The sequence below is a fragment of the Camelus bactrianus genome, chromosome 15 (assembly GCF_048773025.1).
Source record: "Camelus bactrianus isolate YW-2024 breed Bactrian camel chromosome 15, ASM4877302v1, whole genome shotgun sequence".
NCBI lineage: Eukaryota > Metazoa > Chordata > Mammalia > Artiodactyla > Camelidae > Camelus > Camelus bactrianus.
In genome coordinates this window covers 47486097-47510112 of record NC_133553.1, presented here as the reverse complement: position 1 = coordinate 47510112, position 24016 = coordinate 47486097, and the positions used below count along the sequence as shown (strand labels likewise).

General features: G+C 40.2%; 2 protein-coding genes and 1 pseudogene across 3 annotated transcripts in view; 2 read left to right on the top strand and 1 right to left on the bottom strand.

Moving 5' to 3' along the window:
• Positions 1-1329, top strand: part of FBXO11 (F-box protein 11) — a 77684-nt gene extending 76355 nt beyond the window's left edge. Inside the window, exon 23 of the mRNA XM_074341104.1 lies at positions 13-1329. Within this exon, the coding sequence (XP_074197205.1) occupies positions 13-142 (130 nt within the window). The 3' untranslated portion in view covers positions 143-1329. The remainder of the gene's footprint in view (positions 1-12) is intronic.
• On the bottom strand, positions 1296-20582 carry MSH6 (mutS homolog 6). 2 transcript variants are annotated; one of them, XM_010967749.2, is made up of 10 exons: positions 20224-20582; positions 11873-12075; positions 9547-9716; positions 5534-8078; positions 4076-4344; positions 2923-3040; positions 2486-2575; positions 1887-2041; positions 1594-1793; positions 1296-1471 (listed from the first exon to the last, which is right to left on the bottom strand). In XM_010967749.2, exons 1-10 carry the CDS (start codon positions 20481-20483, stop codon positions 1390-1392), a joined length of 4092 nt encoding a protein of 1363 aa, XP_010966051.2. In that variant the 5' UTR covers positions 20484-20582; the 3' UTR covers positions 1296-1389. The 2 variants fall into 2 exon arrangements, with proteins under 2 accessions (XP_010966051.2, XP_074197204.1); XM_074341103.1 differs by having other exon boundaries at positions 11873-12072; positions 20247-20582.
• LOC105079069 (protein TBATA-like) overlaps positions 20485-24016 on the top strand; it is a 31305-nt pseudogene continuing 27773 nt past the window's right edge.

Sequence of the window (24016 nt, the reverse complement as noted above, 5' to 3'; positions counted from 1 at the left end):
ATTTCGCTTTAGGTTTTTCTGTGACTGTGGTGCTGGAACACTGTCTAATCCTTGTACATTAGCTGGTGAGCCTACACATGATACAGATACACTATATGACTCTGCTCCACCTATAGAATCTAATACATTGCAGCACAACTGAATTCCTTCCCTAAAGAAAAAGTCCTGCCATTCTAACATCATAACTTAAAACATTTTTTTTTGGAAGATTTAAATATGTGCCCATGCTACAGGAAGAGACTGTATTAAAAATGGATACACAAGGTCAGTTGACACTATGAAGCTCAAGCTACCAAAAAGAAAGTGGCAATATATTGACTCAGGATCTCAAAGCTGGGTGTTTTAGCATTACTGTGTAAAGACTTTTGAAGGGACAGAGGCGAAGAAAATAAGCTGCAATTTTGTACAGATACCAACTTCTGAAAAAAAGCTGGTGTTTTTACAGCTAGCATTGAATGCAGGCCGGCTTGCAGCAGTACTCTTCAACAGACAAGCAGCTTTGTTGCTGCCTTTATGGACGTGGGTACCAATTGCTTTTGTAATATGGTAAAAATGTGAGCTAGCACTTCTGCGTTTCTTTTGATTTTTTTTAACATGTATTCAGATTGAGAAATATGATTTTAATGCTTTAATCTCATGTAGTTTGTTTTTAATTTCAAGCAAAATCTTATTGTACTTGAATGTGCCCTGTTTTGTTAGCACACCTAGACTTGCTGTAACTGTACTCATGTCCCAGTATGTACGTTCTTTCTATGAAAGAGAAAACACTAATCTTAAATTATATCCAGCAATGTTTCTGGTATCCTTTAAGAAAAGTTAAGACTATTATTTCCTTCCCTTCCCTGTGCAGCATTCAAAACCACCCCTAGAAAAGTGAGTGTTTTAATGAGACTTCCTAGGAAGGGATGCACTGTAAAACAAAAGTATTCTTGTAACTCAGTTTTGTGAAAGGTAAAAACTACTATGTTTTAAAAGTACACTTTAGAAAGTCTCTTCAAAACAGTCCTGTATTTGACCTCTGTTCATAGTTTTTTTTTGAACAGTTTAGACAAACTGCTGGAAATTAACACAATTTCCTGCATTAAGCTGAGACAAGTATATATACAGCCCTATACAGTTTCATAGCTCCCCCCCATTTATGTGTATTGGTGACAGTGGGTATAAACAGCCTGAAAGTGTATGCATGTACCATAACATCTAGACTTAATATATTGTGGAGTATTCAATAACCATTATGTAGAAGGTAGGTAAGAATTAAAAGGGTTTAATTTCCTAGAAAGAAAATGGAAAAATGGTCATTTTTAAAAAATAAAGTTTATTAGATCATAATGTTGTGTGAATTTACCACCTTTGTCAAAAGTCAACTCAAAAGCTTCCAATGTAGTCTGTCTATAAGTCCTCAATCAAAGTCAGCAACTTACGGACAGTTCCAGCAGCTACAGTCGACCTTTCACTAGCCAGACAAACTTCCCTTAAAAATTAAAAAAAAAAAAAAAAAGTTTTAGTTTACATTTGCCACATCGCATTACCCAGCTCCCTTTACTGTTTTAGCAAGGTCAGCTAAATGGTAAAATCATATGCAATTATAATTACCGAAATAACCGCAGTGACTGAGTCATCTTCTCGAATTCTCTTGCTTTTCTATGTCCCTTTCGAATAACCTCCTCAGGAAGGTTAGCAAGCCTTGCTGCATTAAAGCCGTAGCTTTTAGGACAAGCTCCTTTAATGAATTTATAGAGAAAGGTAATAGTTTCCTGGCTGGGATCTTCACATTCATTTTCTACCATGCATGCCTAAAAAAGAAAAAAATAATTACATTCACATACTAGCAATGGCAGACCCATTCAAAAACCTAGTCAACTTTTGAAAAAACAATTTGCACATACCATGTGTCCTAGGCGCACTGCAACATTTTGAGAATAGTCTTCAACTAATGAATGGTAGTGGGTAGAAAACAGTGTACGACACTTTATATTCTCAGCAAGTTCCTTAACAACTGCATTCGCTATGGCTGTCCCATCAAATGTTGCAGTACCTCTTCCTAGGACAGTAAAATATACATAAACTATGTATTAGACAATCTGCCTTATTACATTCCAAGAAGGATGTGCCTCACAAAGGAATGAAAAAAAAAAAACAACTAACATTAGTTTGTATATCCAAAAGCATTCTGTAAGCAGGCCCTATTTAGCTAAAACAGTGCCTAGCAGCCCTTGGAGTTTTAAAGAATATGATCCAAGTACCACTGCGCTTCAGAAACTTCCTTTTAGTTCTCTTTAAATAGCCTCATTATCCAATAAATATTTTCATTATCCCTACATTATAACATTTTCCCCTACATTATAACATTTTCATAGGATTAATTTCTTAATTTTCTCCAACTATGGGGTCTATAGACAAAGGTGAGTATATTCATGTTCTTAAGAGATGTCCCTCAGACCATTTTCCAGAAAAATAATTGTGTATTTTAATTTTAATGTCTTACCTAATTCATCCACAAGCACCAGAGAATGCGCTGTTGCATGTGTAAGTATACTGGCAGTTTCACTCAATTCAACAAAAAATGTACTTTCACCTTAAAAAAAAAATCACAAATGAGTGGTCATTTTAAGAACCCTATTTATAACAGTATATTCACCTTTCAGGTCATTATCATTTGATTCTATTATGAACTACCCAGTGGTATGAAAGATACTAAAGGTACTAATCTCATTAAGAGATTATTACTTCCAGTATGTTAATAATTGCATAATGTTTTTAAATGCCTGAAAGCATTCTGCTTTGCGTAACACCAGAGGGAGAGAAATGAAACATCAAATTTAAAGGCACTTAAATTTAGAAATGAAATTTAGAAAATCACTTAAAATATAGAAATGAATTGTCAAATAATAAAGCCTTAGGTGGGGGGGAAAAACACCTCACCTGACATTATTCTGTCTGAGGCACCGAGTCTAGTAAACACTCTATCGATTGGTGTGAGCCTACAAACTTCAGCTGGTACATAACAACCCATCTGGGCCATTACAGCTAACAGGCCAGCCTGTGAATGAGGGAGGAAAAGGTCTTTTATGACTGGTATTAAAGAACAGAGAGATCCAGAAGACAGGGATAGTAAGTCAAGCTAATAAATACTAACTAGGAGGAGTCAAGCACTCTGAAAAAAAATCTTCACAACCTACATAGGAAAAGGCCTAACTGACCTTAAAACCTTAGTGCTAACCCACTACTCTACAGGGCTGACTCTCAATCCTGGCTATACAGTACAATCACTTGGGATTGCCTTAAAACTACTGATGCCTAAAATCAACTCCAGAACAAGCTAATTGATTTCAGAGAATGAACACACCCCCACCCCAACTCACAGGCACTTTTTTGTTGCACTCTCTAGATGATTTTGCTTTTAAAATGAAAAGGAGGCTGAAAACCACCTCACTACACTACTGCCTCCCTCTAGTTAGCAAATTTGTACAGAAGTATATAATACAGTGCAGTAGAGCCAAGGGGATCAGCAAACATCTTCTGTCAAGAGCCCAATGTCTGTCAACACATTTTTTCCCCTACAACCCTCTAAAAATCATGTTTAGTTCAGTAGCTGGCCAACCCCTGGCATAAAGGTTAGACAAATATATTTATCTTCCTTAAAAAGAGTTCCTAGCAGTTAACTAGGCCATAAATTGCATTTACTTTCTTATCTGAGTAAGTCTGCAGTGGTTCTTGTAGGTCTTCCTAGAAATGGATCTTAATTAAGGACAAACACAGTATTTGCATAATCTTCATTCATTATGAATACATCTAACCTTCAGAGGAGATGAATTCAAAGTCAAAGAGCTCTTAAAATATCATGGCCCAAAACCACCTTCACCTTCCTAATGTATACTTCCCTTAACATCAAATATTTGACCAGTGAGATGAATACAATTCTCAGTTTTGTAACTCCAGGCGTTTCCCTTTGCTTCCGAAGAGATCAGTGACTGAATTCTATCATGTGCTACTTGGAAAAGGATGGCTTACAAACGTAATTCACTCAAAGTGTTATAGATGACTTGGTGTAACAAAACTTTTAAGTTTACTTTACCTGTCTCATGAGTGTAGACTTGCCCCCCATATTTGGTCCAGTAACAAGCACACAATAAGCTTGGTCATTTTCCTCCTCTTCTTCCTTACAGCCTATTAGAATGTCATTAGGAATAAAGTCATCACCAAAAAAAGTCTTTGTAATGCAGGGATGACGTGATCCTTTAAGGTCCAGGAATGGAGGAGTATCTTCTTCTGGCAGCAGAATTACTGGACGACACATAGGACCATCACCCCCTCGACTGTAGTTAGCCAGGCACAGTAAGACATCTGTTAAAGAAAGGGCAAAAGTGAGGAGTCATCATTTTTGAGGTTTCTTTTTGTAAGCACAAAGACCCAACTTTTATAAAGTCTTCCAAAAATGCAGTGGAGGTGATTGTGTTCTACCTTCTTGCTCTTTAGACATGGCAGCTTTTTTCTAACAGTAGGCGCTCTGGTAACATTGTTCTCACTAACAAAATGCTTTGTTAATGGATTCATTAGCTGAAAATGAGTCACCAGCTTACATGTTTTACATGTCTTCATTATAGTATTTGCACTGAAATGAGACATAGCTTTCAATTTCAGCCCAAGAATCCCCTCACAGTAGGTTTCAGTCCCCTAACATGTGGACCAGAGGAAGGCCAAAGGGAAGCCAAAAGATCCAACAGAGATGCAAACCTACTGATCTCTCTTTCTTGATATAGTCCTGGAGCTAACAGAAACTAAGCTTCTATTCTTAGAAGTAGAATGTTCTGACAACAGGCACAATCTCAAAAGGAAAATATATTCAACTTTGAACACCTATACTTAGAGAAGATTTTAAGTTTATCCACCCAATTATTTGAAGCTATATTGGCCTCAGGAATAAATGGGGCACACTCAAACACAGAACAGGATGCCATTCTATTCTGGAGAGTTATGTGGAGGCTAAAATAGTTTTGTCATAAATTTGGGTAAACTATGGTTGCTATATTCTTAAAACACAAAACAACCCAAAACTGTAAAACAAGCAAAAGCTCCAAATAAGCTGGCCAGGAAGTTTTTTTTCCCCCAAGGAATTTATAAAGCTGAAAAGGTTACCTAATTAAAAATACATAAATCAGGACTCTTAGAAATCAACTGCAGAAAAGAAAATGTGACAACTTTGGCTAAGAGAAAAAAGGAAGAGTAAAATCTTTTGAAATATGCATGTAGAGAGATTCACTGAAATAAAAAATGCAAAGATATATGTAAGTAAAAACTAAGTGTTAAGTCAAGGGATAGCTTTAAATTAGTGTAACAAAAAATAGAAGCTTAAAAACACCATTTATCAAACACTAAAAATTCAACTGAAATTTGACCAAAATATATACCTGTTACTTGAGTTTAGAGATACATCAGTGTGAACTCTCCAATGGACTTAAGTCTCAATATGCAATTAGGAAACAGAACGTTACTAACCAAAGCTTTAGGGACAAGCCTGTCAAGGATGCCTTACCCAACACTGCGATGCACTCTACAGCAGCCTGCCAGTCCTTGTAGTTTTTATCAAAGTTATAGAATAGTCGCCGCATGCAGTCCTTCAAAGATACGTCTCTCCGTTCTTCAGCATTTATCAGACTAGCCAACTTCTTCTCAATTGTTTTGGTCCAGTATCGTTTACAGCCCTTCTTTGTGGATTTCAACTCATATTCTTCCGGCAAATTACGGGTGATGAAATTCTCTGGAATTTCCAACTGGTAACGATTCCTACCAATTCCCCAGTAGACTATGGTTCTACAGCCAATTCGACTGCGCTGTTTCTCCAAGTATTCCAAGAGGCTCTGTTCATTTTCTCTTATGTCAGCAAGAGCTTGGTCATAATCTGGGTCAAATCCTGCTTTGGGAGTAATCAGTCCAGTCTTTCGAGCCTTTTCATGGTCAAAGGCTGTAGCCCATCGGTTCAGTTCTACAGTCAAATCAGGAAAGCGGCCTTCAGGAGTTTTTGTCTGCAGAGTGATGATCTGCTTGAGGATTTTAGACTTAAAGTCATCAACAACTTCTTCCATAATCTCCACAATTTTACATATTACTTTGAATCCTTCCAGAGCAGAAAGAAAATCAATAATCTTTTTTTTACTGTATGTGGTTTCTTCATACATTATAGCCCTGCTATCAGGGTGGTTCTGGCTCTTCAGGGGAGACCCAACATTATGAATTTTACTCAGTAGCCTCTCAAGGTCTGGAAGCTTCTTTAGAAGGTCTGCAACCTCAGAGGTTTTGTCAGGCACAATCATTAGGTCTTCTATGGCATCTAGACGATCATTGATAGCGTAAGGGTTACAGAGTGGGGCACAAAGCCATTGTTTTAGGAGCCGCTTACCAAAAGGAGTATGGCAAGTATCAATCTTCTCTAGTAGGGTCCCTTCAGTAGAACCATTTGTTCCATTCAGAAAAATCTCCAAGTTGTTTAATGTCACAGCATCTAGCACCATACGTTGATTGGCTTTAGCAAAGAAAGCACCAGGTCTTGTAGCACTGACCATGTCAGAATCCAAGGGGACATATTCTTCAAAATTAGCCATTGATAAAAGCTCCTGATCAATAAGGCATTTTTTGAGGTAGAAGACACAACCACCGAGAGCAGAGAGGGCCAATTCACTCTTCTCTCCTGGTGTCAACCCAATAGAATCAGACTCTGAGGTCATGGCTTTAAGCACCTGGGGTAACATGACCCCACTGCCCTCATTTAAGTTGTCTGTAAAATACCCTTCTTCAACGAGAGTTCTCAAAGTTTTGGCTGCATCCCAAAACTGGGAGCCTGGCATCAGACTTTCCTGAAGAGAAGAAGATAACGAACCTTTCAGAATCATCTTAGTTTCCGTTGAGAGATTTCCTTTCTCAAACAAGACTTGTACTGGTGGATAGTGTGCCACGAGAGTCCTAAACCTGGAACAATGGCGGTCATCTGAAAACTGACCTATGAAGAACTTTCCAAGTGAAGTATCAACAAAGCATACACCATACACTCGCGTGTGGCCAGAAGAATCCTCCTCTTTTTCTTTGAGGCTAAGAAGATATTTACTGTAGTTCTCAGAGGGGTCACCTTCTAGCACACTGTAAGTCTGTGTACCCTTGGTAATGACCCTACAGATCTCTCTCCTCACCACTCTATCATACTTAGATATATGTGCCATCTTTCGGCATCGTGCCTCCATCATTTCTGGGGTCTCAGTCTGTTCCACTCGTGCTACTTTATAGCCCTTCTGGACCAGGGAATCTGAGTATCGGCCAAATGCAATTTCAGGGAAACCAGAATGGGCCCAGTTACCTTTCATGAATACCAGCCCCAATTCATTGACTCCAGTAAGAGCATCCATGTGGTACAGCTCATAAAACTTCCCCACCTTATAAAATATGACAAGATCAAAGTTCTGGGACTTAATCTGCCACCATTTCCTCATCCCAGGAGTACAGGAATTAAGGAAATCCTCCGGCACATAGAGTGTGGATGCATCAAAATCAGGGTGATCGGGTCGCCTCCTGTGCACATCTCTCCTCTTTTCCTCCTTAAGCCACTCTAAAGTTTCATGATACCAGACAGTGGGGCGACTACTGTCATCACATCCTCCACTAGTGTGGGTTTGGGATTCAGAATTCTGAGGGGCAGAGAAAGCACTCAAAGTACTCTTGGTTTCTGAGGAAATACCAGTTGCTCGTTTGGTGGCTGAGGGCATTTCTTTCCTTGAACTTTTCCTTTTGAGGGAGCCATTTCCAGTTATCATTCTCTTCCGCTTTGGAGCAACTTTGACAGGGCTGTCCAGGCCTTCACTGTCACTATCCCCGACTCCACTGCTGATTTCATCACTGCTTCCTTCCTCCTTAGCATCCGGCTTGAATTCCACGTCAGAGCCACCAATGTCACTCTCAGAGTCTGATATGACCCTTCGTTTTTTTATCTGGCGGCTACTTCGCCTGGATCCTTGCACCTTAGGCTGCACTTCCTCTTCACTCTCAATTTCATTTTCTTCTTCGCTCTTATCTGATGCATAAGTTGCACCTGCCTGGCAGGCAAAGAAACAGTATTTAAAAGCAAAGCAAAATGTGGAAAATGACAATATTGCTGTGGAACGTCTCTCAGTATGCTGCAACTTCATATACCAAGAGAAGAACCTACCTCCAGAAATTAGAAACTATTCAATTTGTTTCATGTAACATTAAAACAAGCATCACACTACAGGAGTAAGTCATTCTGTCATGGGAGTTCTATCCTATAAAATACTGAGCACATCATCAGCATGACCCATACATCACAAGTACCCATACGTGATGTCCTCATCAAGAGTCATAACTGGAAATAAACAACTTTCAATCTTCTATTATCTTTCTTCCAGGGCCACCTCTCCTCTTAGTTGATCACGTTATGAAGTTTACCATTTTATAAATTCTTTAGTGTAAGAAAGCAGTAAGCAATCTATACTGGTTCTAGTCCTTGCTCTTCCCACAAACCAGTTGAATCTTCCTGGGAAAGGCATATGCACTTATCATGGACCGCCCTCATACGTAAAACAGTATGGGGCTAAGTGATTTCTGTAGTTACTATCCAGGTCTAAACCACTGATTAATATTATCATTTCTGGTCTCAATCTCAAAAATAAGGTTAAAAACTTTCATTTCTCTTAAAATACTCATTATATTAACTTGTTTATTGCCTAACTTACCTATAATAGAATAAAACATAAAAATCAAGCTTAGTTATAGATGAATCTCTTCTAAGCATATATCTATCATTAAGTTAGAGAATAATTTTTTTGTATTTTTTTTATTGAAGTACAGTCAGTTTACAATGTTGTGTACATTTCTGATAGCTTTTTCTTTTTAATTTTTTTGGGGGAGCGGTATTTATCTGTGTATTTATTACTTTTGGTGGAGGTACTGGGGACTGAACCCAGGACCTCGTGCATGCCAGGCATGCACTCTACCACTGAGCTATACCCTCACCAGTGTTTGTTTTAAAATGTATCATTTACTTGTTCATTTCCTTAACAGGATTTAATTAACTCAAATAGTGACCATTAATATTTGAAACCAATGCTGTATGTCAAGGTTATTCAACCTCTATTCTTACCAATCCAAAATACAACAAAAAGCATTAGAGCATAAAACTGGATAAATTTCCTGACCACACCCTCATATAGAAAGCAGTTTACTATCAGACACCATGACCAATTTTATCACCACGTCCTTACTGTCCCTAGCTCTCTATGCTGGTTACCAAAATGGTACTACCTCTTTTAGCATGTGTCTTCCAACAGGCTTGAGAACTTAAGTAAAAAGGGGTGCTAGATTACTTAGAATCTCAGCAGTCTAACTTGACCTACAGTCCAGGGGTGTACAGACATATGTGTGTTATAAGTGGAAATATATATATATATGTAAATATATATAAAACAAGAAAATACCACTAATACACCCCTCCCCCTTTTCCATCACTCTCCTAACAGAAGTTAATAGTTGTATACAATGTCCCACCTCCATCTCTTCTTCCTCCTCTGGTTCTGAGGGCTCATCACAGACTGCCAATTCAAGCCTCTTAATCTTGTCTTTATTCAACGCTTCATCTGCACGTTGCATTGCTCTGAGTATTTCAGGCTTTGCACTGTAAAAATGACCTCCTTTCTGGGCTTCCTTTGACTTTGAACCTAAAACATATATATATATTTATTTATTTGTAAATAAGAACTCTTGGCTGGATATTTGGCTCAATGTACAATACTTGCCCTTGTTCTTTAGAATGACAACAATCAGGTATTAATTTTTAATGTCCCAATATTTTTGATTGATATAGACAGATCAATTAGTCTCATGATGAGCTGGGACTACGGACCCTAAATACCTAGGCATACCTATTTAGGTAAGACATGAAATGTAAGGGGGAGTCTGAGACCCTTTAAAAAAAAAAATTACTTCAGGAAGACAAAGACTACACTGTCAGTTACATGAAGCAATATTAAAGTTTGTTCCCTAGGCAGTTAGATATGATATATTTAAAAAACAAACCAAACAAAAAAACCCACCCTACTGTAAGGAACCCTACATTCTGGGAGGTTAACCCAGTTCAGACTTTATTTAATGTGTTAAATTTTTTCAAAACAGTTGCATCAAAATGTCTTGCTCTGCTTCAAAGTAAAACTCTTCCTTTATTCATTTCATTCCAAATAGCTAGACAACTCTATCCACTGAGCAAAAGGTTAGATGTAGAAGATCTAATGTAGAACAAGTCTAATGGTACAGAATTGTTTTAGTTCTTTTCCAAGATGCATAACTAGGAATGTCTATTTTCTTCTGCCTGAATTTAACTGTAATTGGAAAACAAATATAATTTGTCTAAATTTAAAAGATCCAAACATTACATTGCTTCCTTCTTTCTGTATACTAAAGCTGATGAGACATTCTAAATTTCCATAGGATTAGACATTTTCATGGGATGAATAAAACAAAGCTACAACTTCTCATTTCTCTAAAGAGCTGCACCAAAGCTACAAACTGCAATAATCAAAATCATTGAGGATAGCTCTAAAATTTTCCCAAAGTATCTGTTGCAGCTGTACCACCCCTCCTCACCCCACCTGTCTACTATCATCATTCCCCAAAACCTCTGATGCAAACTAACTAAACCAGGCCCCTCCAAAGGCCTACTGTTTTTTCATCCATGCCTCTTTGCTGATTTATTCACATATATGTATTACAACAATTTGGAAGTTTAAAGGGCAAAGGACAGTACAATATGCACAGGGGTTAGTTTCTAAAATAATTACAACAAATATGTAAACTTTTCTGATCTCTTTTTAAGGTCATTTTGCCACAGGTTTGTTTAGGATCTCAAAATTAGTCCTGGAAAAAGATTTCATCATCTGGTCCAACTCTCTCACTTTATATATATGCAAGCAAAATCAGAAAACAAATTACTTTGTTTATCCAAGGTTATACAGCATATTAGTGACGAAGACAGAATCAAATTTCCTTATTCTCTTTCCATCCTGCATGTCAGATTTCCACGTAGACTTAACTTTCTTCAGTGTACCCTCCCTGCCCTGCAGGATGAGGAGCAACATGATTCCCAGAGGTTTCTGGGAAACTGACTGCTGTTCTGATCTCAAAATACTGAGTTCAACAATATCCTAGCCTGAGGAGTCTGAAGATAATGGAGAAAGACTTGCACATGCTCAAGGTTACAGGCACTGCAGACTGCAATCACACTGTGTGTGCACCGTACAATTCAAGGGACTGACAGGGTGCACCCAGTCCAAGTGAAGCTATATATGCAGGACCGCTGATGTCTGTGATAAATAAAGCTGAGCCTGGGAAGAGAAACTTAAGTTTCCACAAGTCTGATGTGAAACTCAACTCAGATGTACTCATAGGTGAGGATTTTGAAGGTAGCATGCACCTCTATCTGTCCCACAGAGTATCACTGATCAGTATGCTATGCATCCTGACTGCACTGTCTTTCTGTTGGATCCTTTAAGATGCTGTTTAATTTATTCATGTCTGAATTTAGCACTTTGGTCCAAATCACAAGATTAAATCATGAGGTCATTCCCCACCCACCTTAAGGCTATGATATTGCTGTAAGTCACTCAAAGAAAAGAAATAAAAATTCCACTTCACACAACAAACTGGCTGAAAACCAACTGCATCTTATTCTTTCCCCATGCTGGAAGCTTTCACTACACCACTCCTGCAATTTATTGGAGTGAAATAAACTTAATTTCACTGTATGGGAGACACTAATACTTGTACTAATGTGTATGTGTGTGCTCACTCACATATACAATCTGCAGAGTAGCTCTCTTACCTGTATATGGCTTTAATAACCTTCTGCTGACCCAGCCCCTCGTTGGGCTGTCATCAAAAAACTGTACATGAATTCGGGCGGACTTTCCTTTCTCACGGATGAATGTTCCATCAAAAGGGTGGTTGTAAACCAGGCAAGGCCACCAGGGGTAACCCTCCATCTTGGCCCAAACCAAATCACCTGGTGAGAAGTCACAAGAACTGCTGCCAAAAGGAAATACATAATTTGATTAATATTTGGTTAAGCTACATTAAAGGCAATTACCTACAAATCAGCAATTCTAAGGAAGGTATCTTTAAGATTACTTTGAAGCTTTCTGGCACTTATATTCAGGCACAGAAATTCTAAAATTAATGATTTTTTAAAACCAGATTTTCAAGTCATTTTTAAAGACAAGCAAATACCACAACGCTTATTAAGACAAACACAAATATAATGAATCCTGGTATTAACGTTGGAATCTATCTCAGAACCAGGCAAAGTTTAAAAACTGGCAGAATTCTGACAGAATACTGACAACAGGAAAAAGGCATACTCATTGTACATGCACTCCAAATTACAAGTAACACCTGTCCTACAATATGGTGTATATACAAGAGAAACAGGATCTGACCCAAAGTATTAATAAAATACCAAGCATACCAACTATGTAAATTTGCTGAATATATTACCTCATTAGACTTTGCTTGGAATCGGTTTCCAGTTAAGCTCCAATGTATTTCAAATATTCCAAAAGCTAACTAGCCCACTATTACCCTCAACTTGGCCCTAAAAATCCAGTTTTATGGAAAAACTTAAGAGATAATTGCCTAAAATGACCAAAATAGTGAGTACATCATGCCTACAGAATCAACAGGAGATTCAATCTCCACAAAAACAGATTTAGCCCTGACGGTTTCCTGAGAAAGGGAGAGGAGAAAGGGGAGGGCGGAGGAGTATTTAGCTAGCAGACTACAAGAGTCCCTCAGCAATGACAAGGCCACAACTGATAAACCCCACTCAAGCACTGTACAGCAAGGTTTTCTAAGCCTGCGTAAGTTTTCACTGAATACCTGCAAAAGTAAAATAAGTACATTACAAAAAAGGAGTATTTTAGGCACTTTGGAATAGTCAATTGAGGCCACCTTCATCAGACCTAATCATAAAATTAAAGTATTCCTTTCTTCAAAAAATGTGAATATCAGGGAAATAATTGTGAACATGGGAACTCCTATGCCAGAAAGAATAGGAGCAAGACTTCCGCTGGTGCTTATGTCAAAGGATTTTATGGTACGTACATTTTTCTTTCAATTTACAGAGGTCTATCGTGACCTGCAAAGTTTATTATTGCCGTCAAACTCACCACAAGGGTCATCTTCAAACAGGAAGCTGGGTCTGCACAATTCAGACTTATAAGCGCTTCCTCCTCACTAACATATCCATTAACAGGAGACACCCTTATCTCTGTGTGGAATTGTCAAGCAGGCCTTCCCTTAACTTAGCCAGGCAGCCACTTAACCACAAAGTCTCTCACACTGGTATCAGAAAAATCACAAGATTTCTTTGTACCTAAGTACCTGAGAGTACCCTAAAGCTGTACCCTTTTCTGTTGCTAAATGAGGGAAATAACCTTCATCTACATTGAGACACTCTCAGTTCTGAGTCTGAACTCTGACAGTAACTTTTAGAAGATTGGCCAGGGAGCAAATAACATGTTATGTCAATGAACATGTTACCCCATAGGAAGCATATTTCTGGCTGTAGAGTCTTCAGACATCAGGCTACAAACTGTGTGTTGAACAAGGCACATTTTTCTGAAGGGGAAACCAGTAGGGATACCCATCAGTCAAGACTGGCTGCCCTTCATCCCATAAGAGATGGATTTTGGTGTGTACACAGTGAAGCCTTAACCCATCACTGGCTAGTTTGAGGCAGTTCCTCCCCAAGATGAGCCCTGAAACTGACCAATATGGAGTGAGGGTTACAAAGTGTTCTTGGTTTGTGAAAGTGAAGATGACTTTCTTGCCTGTGTGAACTAAGGGTAAGGACAAAAATGGCTAAACTCAACACTAGCTATTTCATTATATAGACGTCTACAAAGGCTACAAATTCTCTAGAATGAAGTTAGTGCATCAGAGACTTTGACAAATGAACATCTTGGTGGTAACATCTGAAGTTCAAGGGAGCAGGATGCCTTGAACATAATGGAATTCTGTTTTGCCTGGTATAAGGCAACAAAGCACTTGCGGGTATCTCAGTTGTCTTGGGGGCTGCCAGAGAAACTAAACACCTAGATCAAAATTCCAATCAAAATTCCTGAGCAAAAAATGTGATAGCCACACCTGCCTCCTGAAAGTTCCTTTCTATCCTAAAGAATAATTCAGGTTTCCAACTGAGACCCAAGACATGTGGGGGAAAAAATGGGGGGGGGGGGGGGGGTCCGGGAGTTATACCTGTCACTGTACTATGTAATGGTACTATTTTAACAAGTAAGTTAATCATCCTAGTTTTTATCCCAAAGGAAATAACTTGAGCTTTCTAAGATTACTGTTACTTTAAAACTGTCATTGGTACAAATGTAGTACAAATTGCAGAACACTGTAAAATGGTGTTCAAAGGTCTCAAAATGATTAGAATAGATTCCTTTCCAAACAACCAATTTAAAAATTTAATGTCTTTATATTTATTTGAAAAACAAATGTACATCCTCACTAGAGAAATATATAAAAAGCTAATTACAATCACTATCAGTTTTGAAATACACTCCTTATCTGTAAAGCTAAAATGTTACTACAAACTGAATTGTTTAAAAAATTTTGGTTCCTCCAAAAGTAAAAGGCTTTAAAAAAGTTTAAAACCTTTTAAAGTTAACTTTAAAAATTCTGGCCCAGGGGAACTTTATTCAACACCTTGTAATGGCCTAAAGAAAAAGACTATGAAAACGAATATATATTATTTACATACATATAAATGAATGAATCATATGCTGTACACTAGAAATTAACACAACATTGTAAACCAACTATACTTAAAAAAAAAAAAAAAAAAAAAAAAAGGAAAGGACAACAGAACTAGTTCCCACAGAGAGGATTGTTTTGTCTCACATCTCAGCCAAAAAAGCCCTGTGACTTGAATGGTCCTAAATGTGGAAGTTACAGAAGAACTGATCTGTCCTTTCAAACATAGGTGCCTTGAAGCTGTTTCTTCACAGAGAAAGAGGGAGGGCAGAACATTCTTAAAGACTTAAGCAAAGACAATGCTGGCCCTTCTATGACCTAGAAACTGTGACAACCAAGGACCTGGACTGAGAGGACAGCAATGAATAACAAAATTGTTCTACTCAAAAAAAAAGGAAAGGAAAAGAGAAGAAAAATTCTGGCCCAGGAAATAGTGATTTCCAGTCAAAAAGAGAATTAAACAGGTAATAAAATGTATGGTGTAATAAAACTAAACATTTTAAACATTTCTCACTTAAAATTTTTCTTCACTTAATGCTAACAAAAAATTTAAGAAACTTCGTGTGCAAACTAATTCTTACCGGTAATTTAAAACTTGTATCTCTGGTAATTGTGCAGTTTCCACAGAATGCCAAAATAAAAGGAACATTCATTTTAATCCATGCAAATATTCAGATTTTTACCAACATTAAATACTGTATTAAAGATATGTAACTGTAATGTAAGCATGGGCTCACAGCTAGAATGTGCTGTAGTTCAAATATCTGCAATCTTTTATACACTGGTCCTTGTAAGAACCAGGAGATCTTACAAAATCACATAGATGTATACAACTGGCTCTACTTAAAACTTCATTTAAACAGTCGGATACTAATTTTACTGCATATTAATATTTGGATGCATTTTCTGATAATTTTAACATCTTTCTCTTCTACCTAGGACCGTGTTTTAAGTATTAACGAGGATCATCGAGCCCTATGCAATGTAAATCCAATTTGAAAATACCTGGGCCAAAAAGTTACTTTACTTCTAGGTTATTTGCAATGTAAAATGCATTAGGTCATCCGAAAGCCCAAGCTGAAATGCCAAAATATTGGAATTATCTTATGATATACTGTATAAATAAGATTCAACTATGGTCTTACAAGTGTTCTTAAAACAGTATCTTCAGTGTTTTATATTCTTGGGATTTTAAAGACAATGAGAAAAGAAAGGAAAAGCTGACGGTTCCAAAAAACAAATATAAAAAATGAGTTAATAAAGCTAAATGTGAAAAAAAAAATTAAATAAAGCTAAATGTGTATTTGATATATTGATAACTTTTCCTTTAAAGATCACATTATTTTGCTCTTTCTTAAGCCCATAACCTTGATGTCAATTACTGGTTGTGCCTCAGATATTTATAAGCAACATTTTTGGCTGTATACTTTTTAAAAAAGAATCAGCAGATACCAAAGCACTGCTAGAATCTGCTTCCATAAACAATAAAAGATACTGGATTTATCTAACAAAAACTTGTTTATATAAACATTGAGTCCTCCCAAATGTGAAAATGCTCTCAAACTGAGTTTAGAAACCAAACTATCAGTGTTTGTACCTACCTCTCAAGGTAAATGATTAGAGCAGAATTTCCCTACTTTCAAATAACTAAATACAGTACTGAGAAAAGAGAAGTAATCAGAGCAATTAATTCCAAGGGCTCCCATCATACCTATCCAGCTACCTGTACCTCTGCCCATATACCTGGCTTTCTTTCCTACAGCTTAGGTAACTATGGCACCCATCACTTATGCACTAAGTCTAAGGTGACCATATAAATTATCATCCAAACTGGCCTCTAATAATATTTCCTAAATATTATTAGAAAAGTCTGTAAGAAACTTAAAAAAAAAAAAAAAAGACAAAACAGGGTTCTTTGGAGGCCAGCTTAAGAAGCAGGGAGAATTGACAGTGGTCCTCAGAACAGAAGAATGTTTTCAAAATTTCTGAGGTAATGTTAAAAAGTCATAAAAGAGGGGGAGGTATAGCTCAGTGGTAGAGCGAGTGTTTAGCATGCATAAGGTCCTGGGTTCAATCCCCAGTACCTCCATTAAAAATAAACAAACAAACCTAATCACCCCCACCCACACACACATACAAAGAAAAAAAGTCATAAAAGCCAGCTTAAAAGAGGCTCCCAGTGACCAAATTATGACATGTTCAGCATCATTTAATACCAGTTTTAATTATACTGATTAAATCAACTTAGGTCTGTGGCTCCACGATACTTTTTAAAAGCTTGAATTCTTTTCTTACAATAACTATATTAGCTGCGATATTTAGAGAAATATATTACTATAGATTTAACTGTATAAAAAATATCAGGAAAGGCACCTACAGCTAGGGCAGACAGTTACCTTTAACTAAAGGCTCTTAGGGGAAAAAAACCCTTCAAGGTCTGAAATACTGCTCCTGGTCTGCAAATGAGTATAAGGCACATACTTAAAAATTTTTACTGTCCTCATTTCTCATAATCAACAATTATCATTGAAATGAGATTGTGAAAAATAAAAAAGCTAAGATTTGCTTTGAAAAGCCAGATTTAAGTGTTCAGAAGCCTTGCTCACAGCTCTTTCCATCATGAAGCCATAATTATTAAGACTAATAAACTACAAAAAAAATATTAAGTATTGAGAAGGCCCAGGGCACACAGACATACATCTCATAGCCATTTACTCAAACTGACATCACCTCAACTCCTTCCTCTCTCTCATCAACCCAGGTAGAAAAAGACTTGCATCCCACCTAACTGACAAAGAACTGGGGTGGGGGGGAGGCAAAAAATACTTTAACACTTGAGCACAAGAGGAGACTAAAGGACAAATGAACATTAAAAGATGCTCAACTTCTTTTAAAGCTTTCAACTGACCCTCAGAAAAAATCCAAGTATCTTTTCTATGGACAATTTGCAGGACCTTTCTCTTCCTGAACCAGCTTCCTAAAACACCCTCACCTCCACGTTAGCCTAACTCCTATCTGTTCTCTAGTCTCAGCCTAGAGAGCTGAAAGCCCACCCCAATCCATACAGACTCCTTCCTCCCCACAAAGTACACAGAGCTCATCCACTCTGCTCTTGCTCTAAAACTGCCTTTTCACTTGTCTTGTTCACTATTACATCCAGGATCCACAATGCCTGATACTGCGACTGCCAGAGTAGGTACAGTAACATTAGCTGAATGAAGACCAAATCTATATACTGGATGAAGTTTGTTTGTAAGTCTAGTCTCAAATGCCCATCTTTCTTAAACACTCTGTAAACAGTCTCCATAGCAGGAGGTCAAGTGTAAAAAATGTTATGGTTTTACAAGTCTAAATTCAGACCTCAAAAGACAATAGCAATATGCTAGTCAATACATAAAGCACAACCATACAAAGAATACTTCTGTCTATTTAGAATGGATACAGGAATAATCAAATTCATGTTCAAGTAAACATAACACGTCGTGCATCTCACCATGAAAAACAGTCTGTTATGGAGGATGCACATGTACGAAAGGAAAAATATTTTTCCCTCTACCCTTCTGAGTTTTTGGCTGAGAGCCCCTGTAATAAAAGACAGATTAACAAAAGAAAGATAAATAAAAGTTTATTAACATGTATACCTCCCCGTACACAAGGGAGATACCAAGGAAAACTGAGTAACTGCCAGAGATGGCCCAAGTAGCCACCTTAAATATGGTCTGCAGCTAAAGACAAAAGAAAGATGGGGGAGGAGGCAGGGACAGAAAGGGAGGCTACCAGGAAAACAAAAAACAAGTGTAAGGTTGTTATGCAGATTTAAGTCAGTGCCGTCTCCATTTAATAAGTTTCTCCTGATTTAGTCATCCTTCTCTTCCTAGTACGGAGACACCCTTACAAATGGAGATTTCCTTTTTAAATGTAAATTACCCTTAGAGAAGAACTACGTCTTCAGTTTTCAGAGCTGCTCCTGCGTCCGCTGTTCTCAAAAATAATCAGCTCTAAATAATCTATATGCCAGAGGCAAATTCTGGGGTGCCATATCCTGCTACTTTTCACACAACTATATCGTTAGACTGCCTGAAAGGGTCGCTTAAAGGAGGGTAACACTCTATAATTACACTTGGACTTTGAAAAATCCGTAGGACACGCAAAACGCTGGACACTCGAGATCAACTACTCAGAACCAAGAGCCAACTCTCCGATCTTGAACAAGTTCTTTACTTTTTCGGTAACTATTTCTTCATCCTTTCAGACGACTACCATTACACTTTATGCCTAATACAACACTTGGGATACAGTGAGTGCGAGCTTTTCAAAATGTCGCCCGCTGCTCTGACAAAAGGCAGCTAAGCCCTGGAACAGCACCGAACAGTCGAGAAAGCGAGGAGGGCACCTCCGGACAGGCTGCCCCATAATCGTGTCCATACACCCCGCCCAGAGTCAGATCAAGTCCTTTAGATGCCCACTCTCAATCCCAAAAAACTACGGTACCCCATTCTCTCCTGGAATTGTCAACAAAAGATGCACTACTTCTTAAATTAACTTTTTCAACTCGACACAATACTCCCACGTGTGTCAAAATTAACATAGCTTCTAAATTTTCCATCTATTTTGGTGCATATGCTGTATACCTAAGGGATAACCCAGCTAAAACCCAGAACTTTCTGCTTCCCCGCCCCTGCAATCCTTACTCGGGCCAATCAGGCCTCTAGGTCCCGGAGTTGACACCCCCCCCCCACCTCCGCGCGGGCGCTCTAAACTCGGGGTCCACCCACCAGCACCCACCTCCCTCACAGCCCACACACCAGGCAGAGGGCCTACCGCCCTCATAGGGCCTAGGCGTCCAAGGCTCTTATCGAGCGTGTTCCTCGAACGACTACTGGACCTCCAACTCACTATCCCAACTCTGAAGGCGTAACTGCCTCCGAGAATCCCATGCGCCCCTATAGCCTGCAGGCTGCAGGCGTTCATCCTCCCGGCAGGCATTCCTCCTTCCCCCTCCCCCTCACCGGGCAGGTACTACCCCCTCCCTCGCGCCCAGGGGGCGCACCCCACAGAGCAGGCGGAACTCCTTTCTCGGCATGCCCCACCCCCCCGGGGCTCCATCTCCCGCTTCTCCTCTCCACCCCGAACTCCGAACACCTTCCACGCCTCCTCCCCCACCACCCAGCCCCCCACCTGGCGGACCGCGTCTCCTCCTCCACCTCCAAACTAAGCGCGTCCAGCTGCCCTCCAACCCTTCTTCCTGCACAGCCTAATTCCTCCTACTGTTTACAAACTGCACCCTCAATGCCACAAACTCAGTCCCTGTACTCTTTCAAGCCAAATGTACAGCCCCACCTCCTCCAAGCCCAGGGCCTGGCGGTGCACCAACCCCCTGAGGCGACCTCCCTGCGCCTCCTTCACCCCCGCTACCTGGCGGGGGCCGCAGGCGCTGCCGACCTCCGCAGCCCTCCGTTGAGATTCCTTGTCTCGGACCGCGACGCGGAGCCCGCCAAGGGCCCGGGCCCTGGCGCGGCCTCACTCCAGGCCGCATCCCCGCCTGGGGAAGGGGAGGCCCCGGTGGCAGCGGCGGCGGCGCCGCCTTCACTTGAGGCCCTGACTGGGGCTTTGTTGGCATTATTCAGCGCTGGAGACTTAGGGAAGAAGCTGTACAGCGTGCTCTGTCGCGACATAATGACGGTCGCCGAGACCCAACTGCTCTGTCGGACCGAGCTGCTAAACCCAGCCACAGCATCTACCGCGCGGCGCCTGCTGGCGGGAAATCTGGGGGGAGGCGCGCTCCGCGGGAGGAACACGGACTCAGGCGGCCAATCGGCGGGCGCCTGGGCGTGCGCGGGCGGCGTGCGTCCGGCCCCGCCCCCTCGGGGCGCCAGGCGGCGTCGGGAGGGGAGGGGCTGGTACTCCACGCGCAGCTGCCTGAGATCCGGAGGGAGCGGGGGATGGTCAGGACTGGAACACCTGGGCCCGAAGCCGGGGGTTGGGTGCTGCGAGGCTACCCACCTCGGAAAGGCGTTCTTCTTTGGAGGGAACCTGGTGGGTGAGGGGTCACGGGGTCTGAGATCACGCCGGGGTCAGTGTGTGCCGAGTGCGCGCACAGTGTAGGCTTCAGTCGCCGCGGTGTGAGAGGGGAACCAAAGGGCCACCGAAAGAGTCCCTTGGGGAGAAACGCCTTCTAGCGCGTGCAAGAAAAACCCTGCGGTTAGAGTGCTTCCGCCTAGGAACCGGGTCGGGGGGGGGGGGGTGCTGGGGGGAGAAATTCAGACATAAATCAGCAGATAGAAGTCTGTTCACGTTGTATTTTCAAAGCGTTACACGTAGTAGGCTCTTGATAAATACTTTACAAAATGAATGCTAAGTGGCAGGCCCTTTATGAGTTTATGATAAAAACAAAAAAACCCTGCCATCTACAAAGCTTTCCTCTGCCGGAGGAATCTTTTTACACAGATTAATTAAATCCAGTCATTTTATATACATTAACTAATTAAGCCCTTGTAATAACCTGAGGTAAGTGCTTGAGGTTCACTGTTCCTTATCTGAGCCTCTTGGGCCAGGTGTGTCTCAGAATGCATGATTTTTCAGATTTTAGGAAAGTCACAAGTTTGAATAAAAAGTTCTATTCTCCAACTGCAAGAAAGAAGTTGGAAGATTGACAGGTCTTTGGCCCTAATCCCAGACTGTGAATAAGCAACTACGGAATCCAGAATCCCAGAAATCAGCCCCAATTAGCAATAGCTGTGCTTTGTTACAAACGTGTAAGGTCAGCTCTTTGCTTTGTTCAGGAGGCTGTGTTCTGCCACACGGTTCGCCTTTGCTAGGCAAGTAATAAAATCAACTTTGTTTCAGTAGTATTTGAAATAATACTATTTCCTCCATGAATGGGAATAATAATACATGACAACCCCAGAAAGTCTGGGGCAACATCCTGAAATCAAACGTATTTCTTCAGCACAACATACGGTTACTCACATTAAATGGGATAAATATAGATTATAAATAGCCTCAGGTCACCTTAGGTCAAAATTTGCTGCCAAAGGAGTTTGCCACAAAACCTTTGTTTTTCAGATTTTTTTGAATTTCAGAATTGCAAGTAAGGGATTGTTGACCTATATTACATCTCCATTTTATGGCTGAAGAAAATGAGGCACAGATGGGTCAAGTAACTTGCCCAACACCAAACAACTAGAAAAGGGTGGAGTAGGGATTTAAATCCTGGTGTTTCTGGGGTCCTGTGTTATTAATAGAAATGCTACATTGCCTTCAATTTAACACCATTTTATTTAATTCAATTCTCACAACATTATACTAGGTTGAACTGTGTGAAATTGCCAATATTTAACCTTTTGTTGCAGTACAAAATTTTTATTTGGTTCAACTTGATATGATATTAATATTCTTGTTTTACAAGGAGGAAATGGAGAGTCAGGGGAAATGAGCCAGTTGTAGGACAGAGGCTAAGAACCAGTGCTTGGGGTAAATTGATACCTGGGCTCTGACTCTGGCCCACCAGCCAGGTAACTAAACAATTTTAATCTCTGAACCTGTTTCCTCATCTTTCATGAGAAAGATAATAACTCTGGGACAAATTTTGGAGGCCACAGGTGCCTCCCACAAACTTCATTAAGAGTGAAATAAGAAGTCACACATCTTAGAATCATCAAGCACACAATCCTTTGGTAGGTGAAATCACCCAGCCTTCTCCAGAAGGCACATACTGCATGTAGAAATAATTGAAGAACACCCAACAAAGAACAACACGAAGCTACTTATTCAGAGCTTGCTACCACCACTTGTGTCTGGCAGAGACTCAGAGGAGTAGGAAAGGGCTCATGAAAATAGGAAGGCTTCAGGTGTGCTATGATTGGAGGTAATTGGCATGGGGAAGCTGGAGGTGGGCTAAGTAGAAGGAGAGCTCATGTGATTGGTTTGGGGGGGCCTATTTAGCTTTCTCTGATTGGCCCTGAGTTGGAAGTAGGTCAGAAAAAATAGAGGCTGACCAGCCATTGACCAAGTCCTGACAGTTCTGGGGGAATGGTTGCAGAGGTCTTTGTTTTCTGGACTGGTTGCTGCAGAGGTTGTAATTGGCTTCACTCTGAAGCAACCAGCTCAGGAAGTCAACCGTAGCTGCAGCAACTGGTCCAGGCAGCCAAACAACAACCCCTGAAGCAATGCCTTCAAGTCTGCCAAATGCAAATAATGGTGGCTGACTCCCTCGCTGTAGCAAGCTCTGAGTAAATAGCCTTTAGTTATTCTCACTTGGGTGGTCTTAACTATTTCCACATGTCTGAGAGTGAAGCCTTCTAAGCAGAGGTCAACAGCCCCTAAGGGAAGAGAAAACACCTTGAATCTGGGCACAGCAAGGTGGCCCAAATAGTTGGAGGAGTACAAACAGGGGGGAACAGTAGGACATGAGGTCAGGGAAGAAAGGTAAGGGCAGTTCATCCAAGCCTTTATAGGACTTTTGGCTTTGACTCTGACCTGGGGAGCCACTGTAGGTTTTGAGTAGACAGATGACCTGATCTGACACTATGCTATGTTGAGAATAGACTAGTTAATAAACAGTAACCTAACTGAGTTATGTTGTTCTCTAAAGACAGGGTTTGCAAATAGCATAAAGTCGAGGGGGAAACCCAGAAGAGCAGGAATCAGTGGTATTTATATCCAAAATTCTGGACACATTTACTCTGTGTAACATGACTCATGACTCATGAGTAGGGGAGGGTGAAATAACCCTCAAGAGTTAACTGTGTGCCCTGCACCTGTGCTCCCCTGTCATGTGACACCTCCTTCAACTGAGTTCTTACTTTGTGCCAAGCACTGATGTTGGCACAGCAGATACAGTCATAAATCAGACAGACACATCCAGAGGAGATGGCGATTGCTGTAGGAGAGCAAAATTTTTCACCCCAAGATGTGTCTCACTGATATGAGGATTAATTTAGACTGATTATTTTTAAGAAACAGAAGACTTGGGAAGTTCTTCTTGTTACCTCCCCTTCAACTACCTAAAAGAATTTAGAATAAGGAGCTATTACTGGAGTAGAGCTATCACCAGAGGTGTCTGCAAAGAATATGGGCTAGGTGAGGTGGGGGAAACTCAGCAGGGCCCAGAGATCAGAGTCCACTCTGTGTCCCATGCTCTATATGGCCCAGCAAACGTCTACCTTTTAATCTCCATTTGAAATGCCTTCCTCCCCTTTGAAATCCC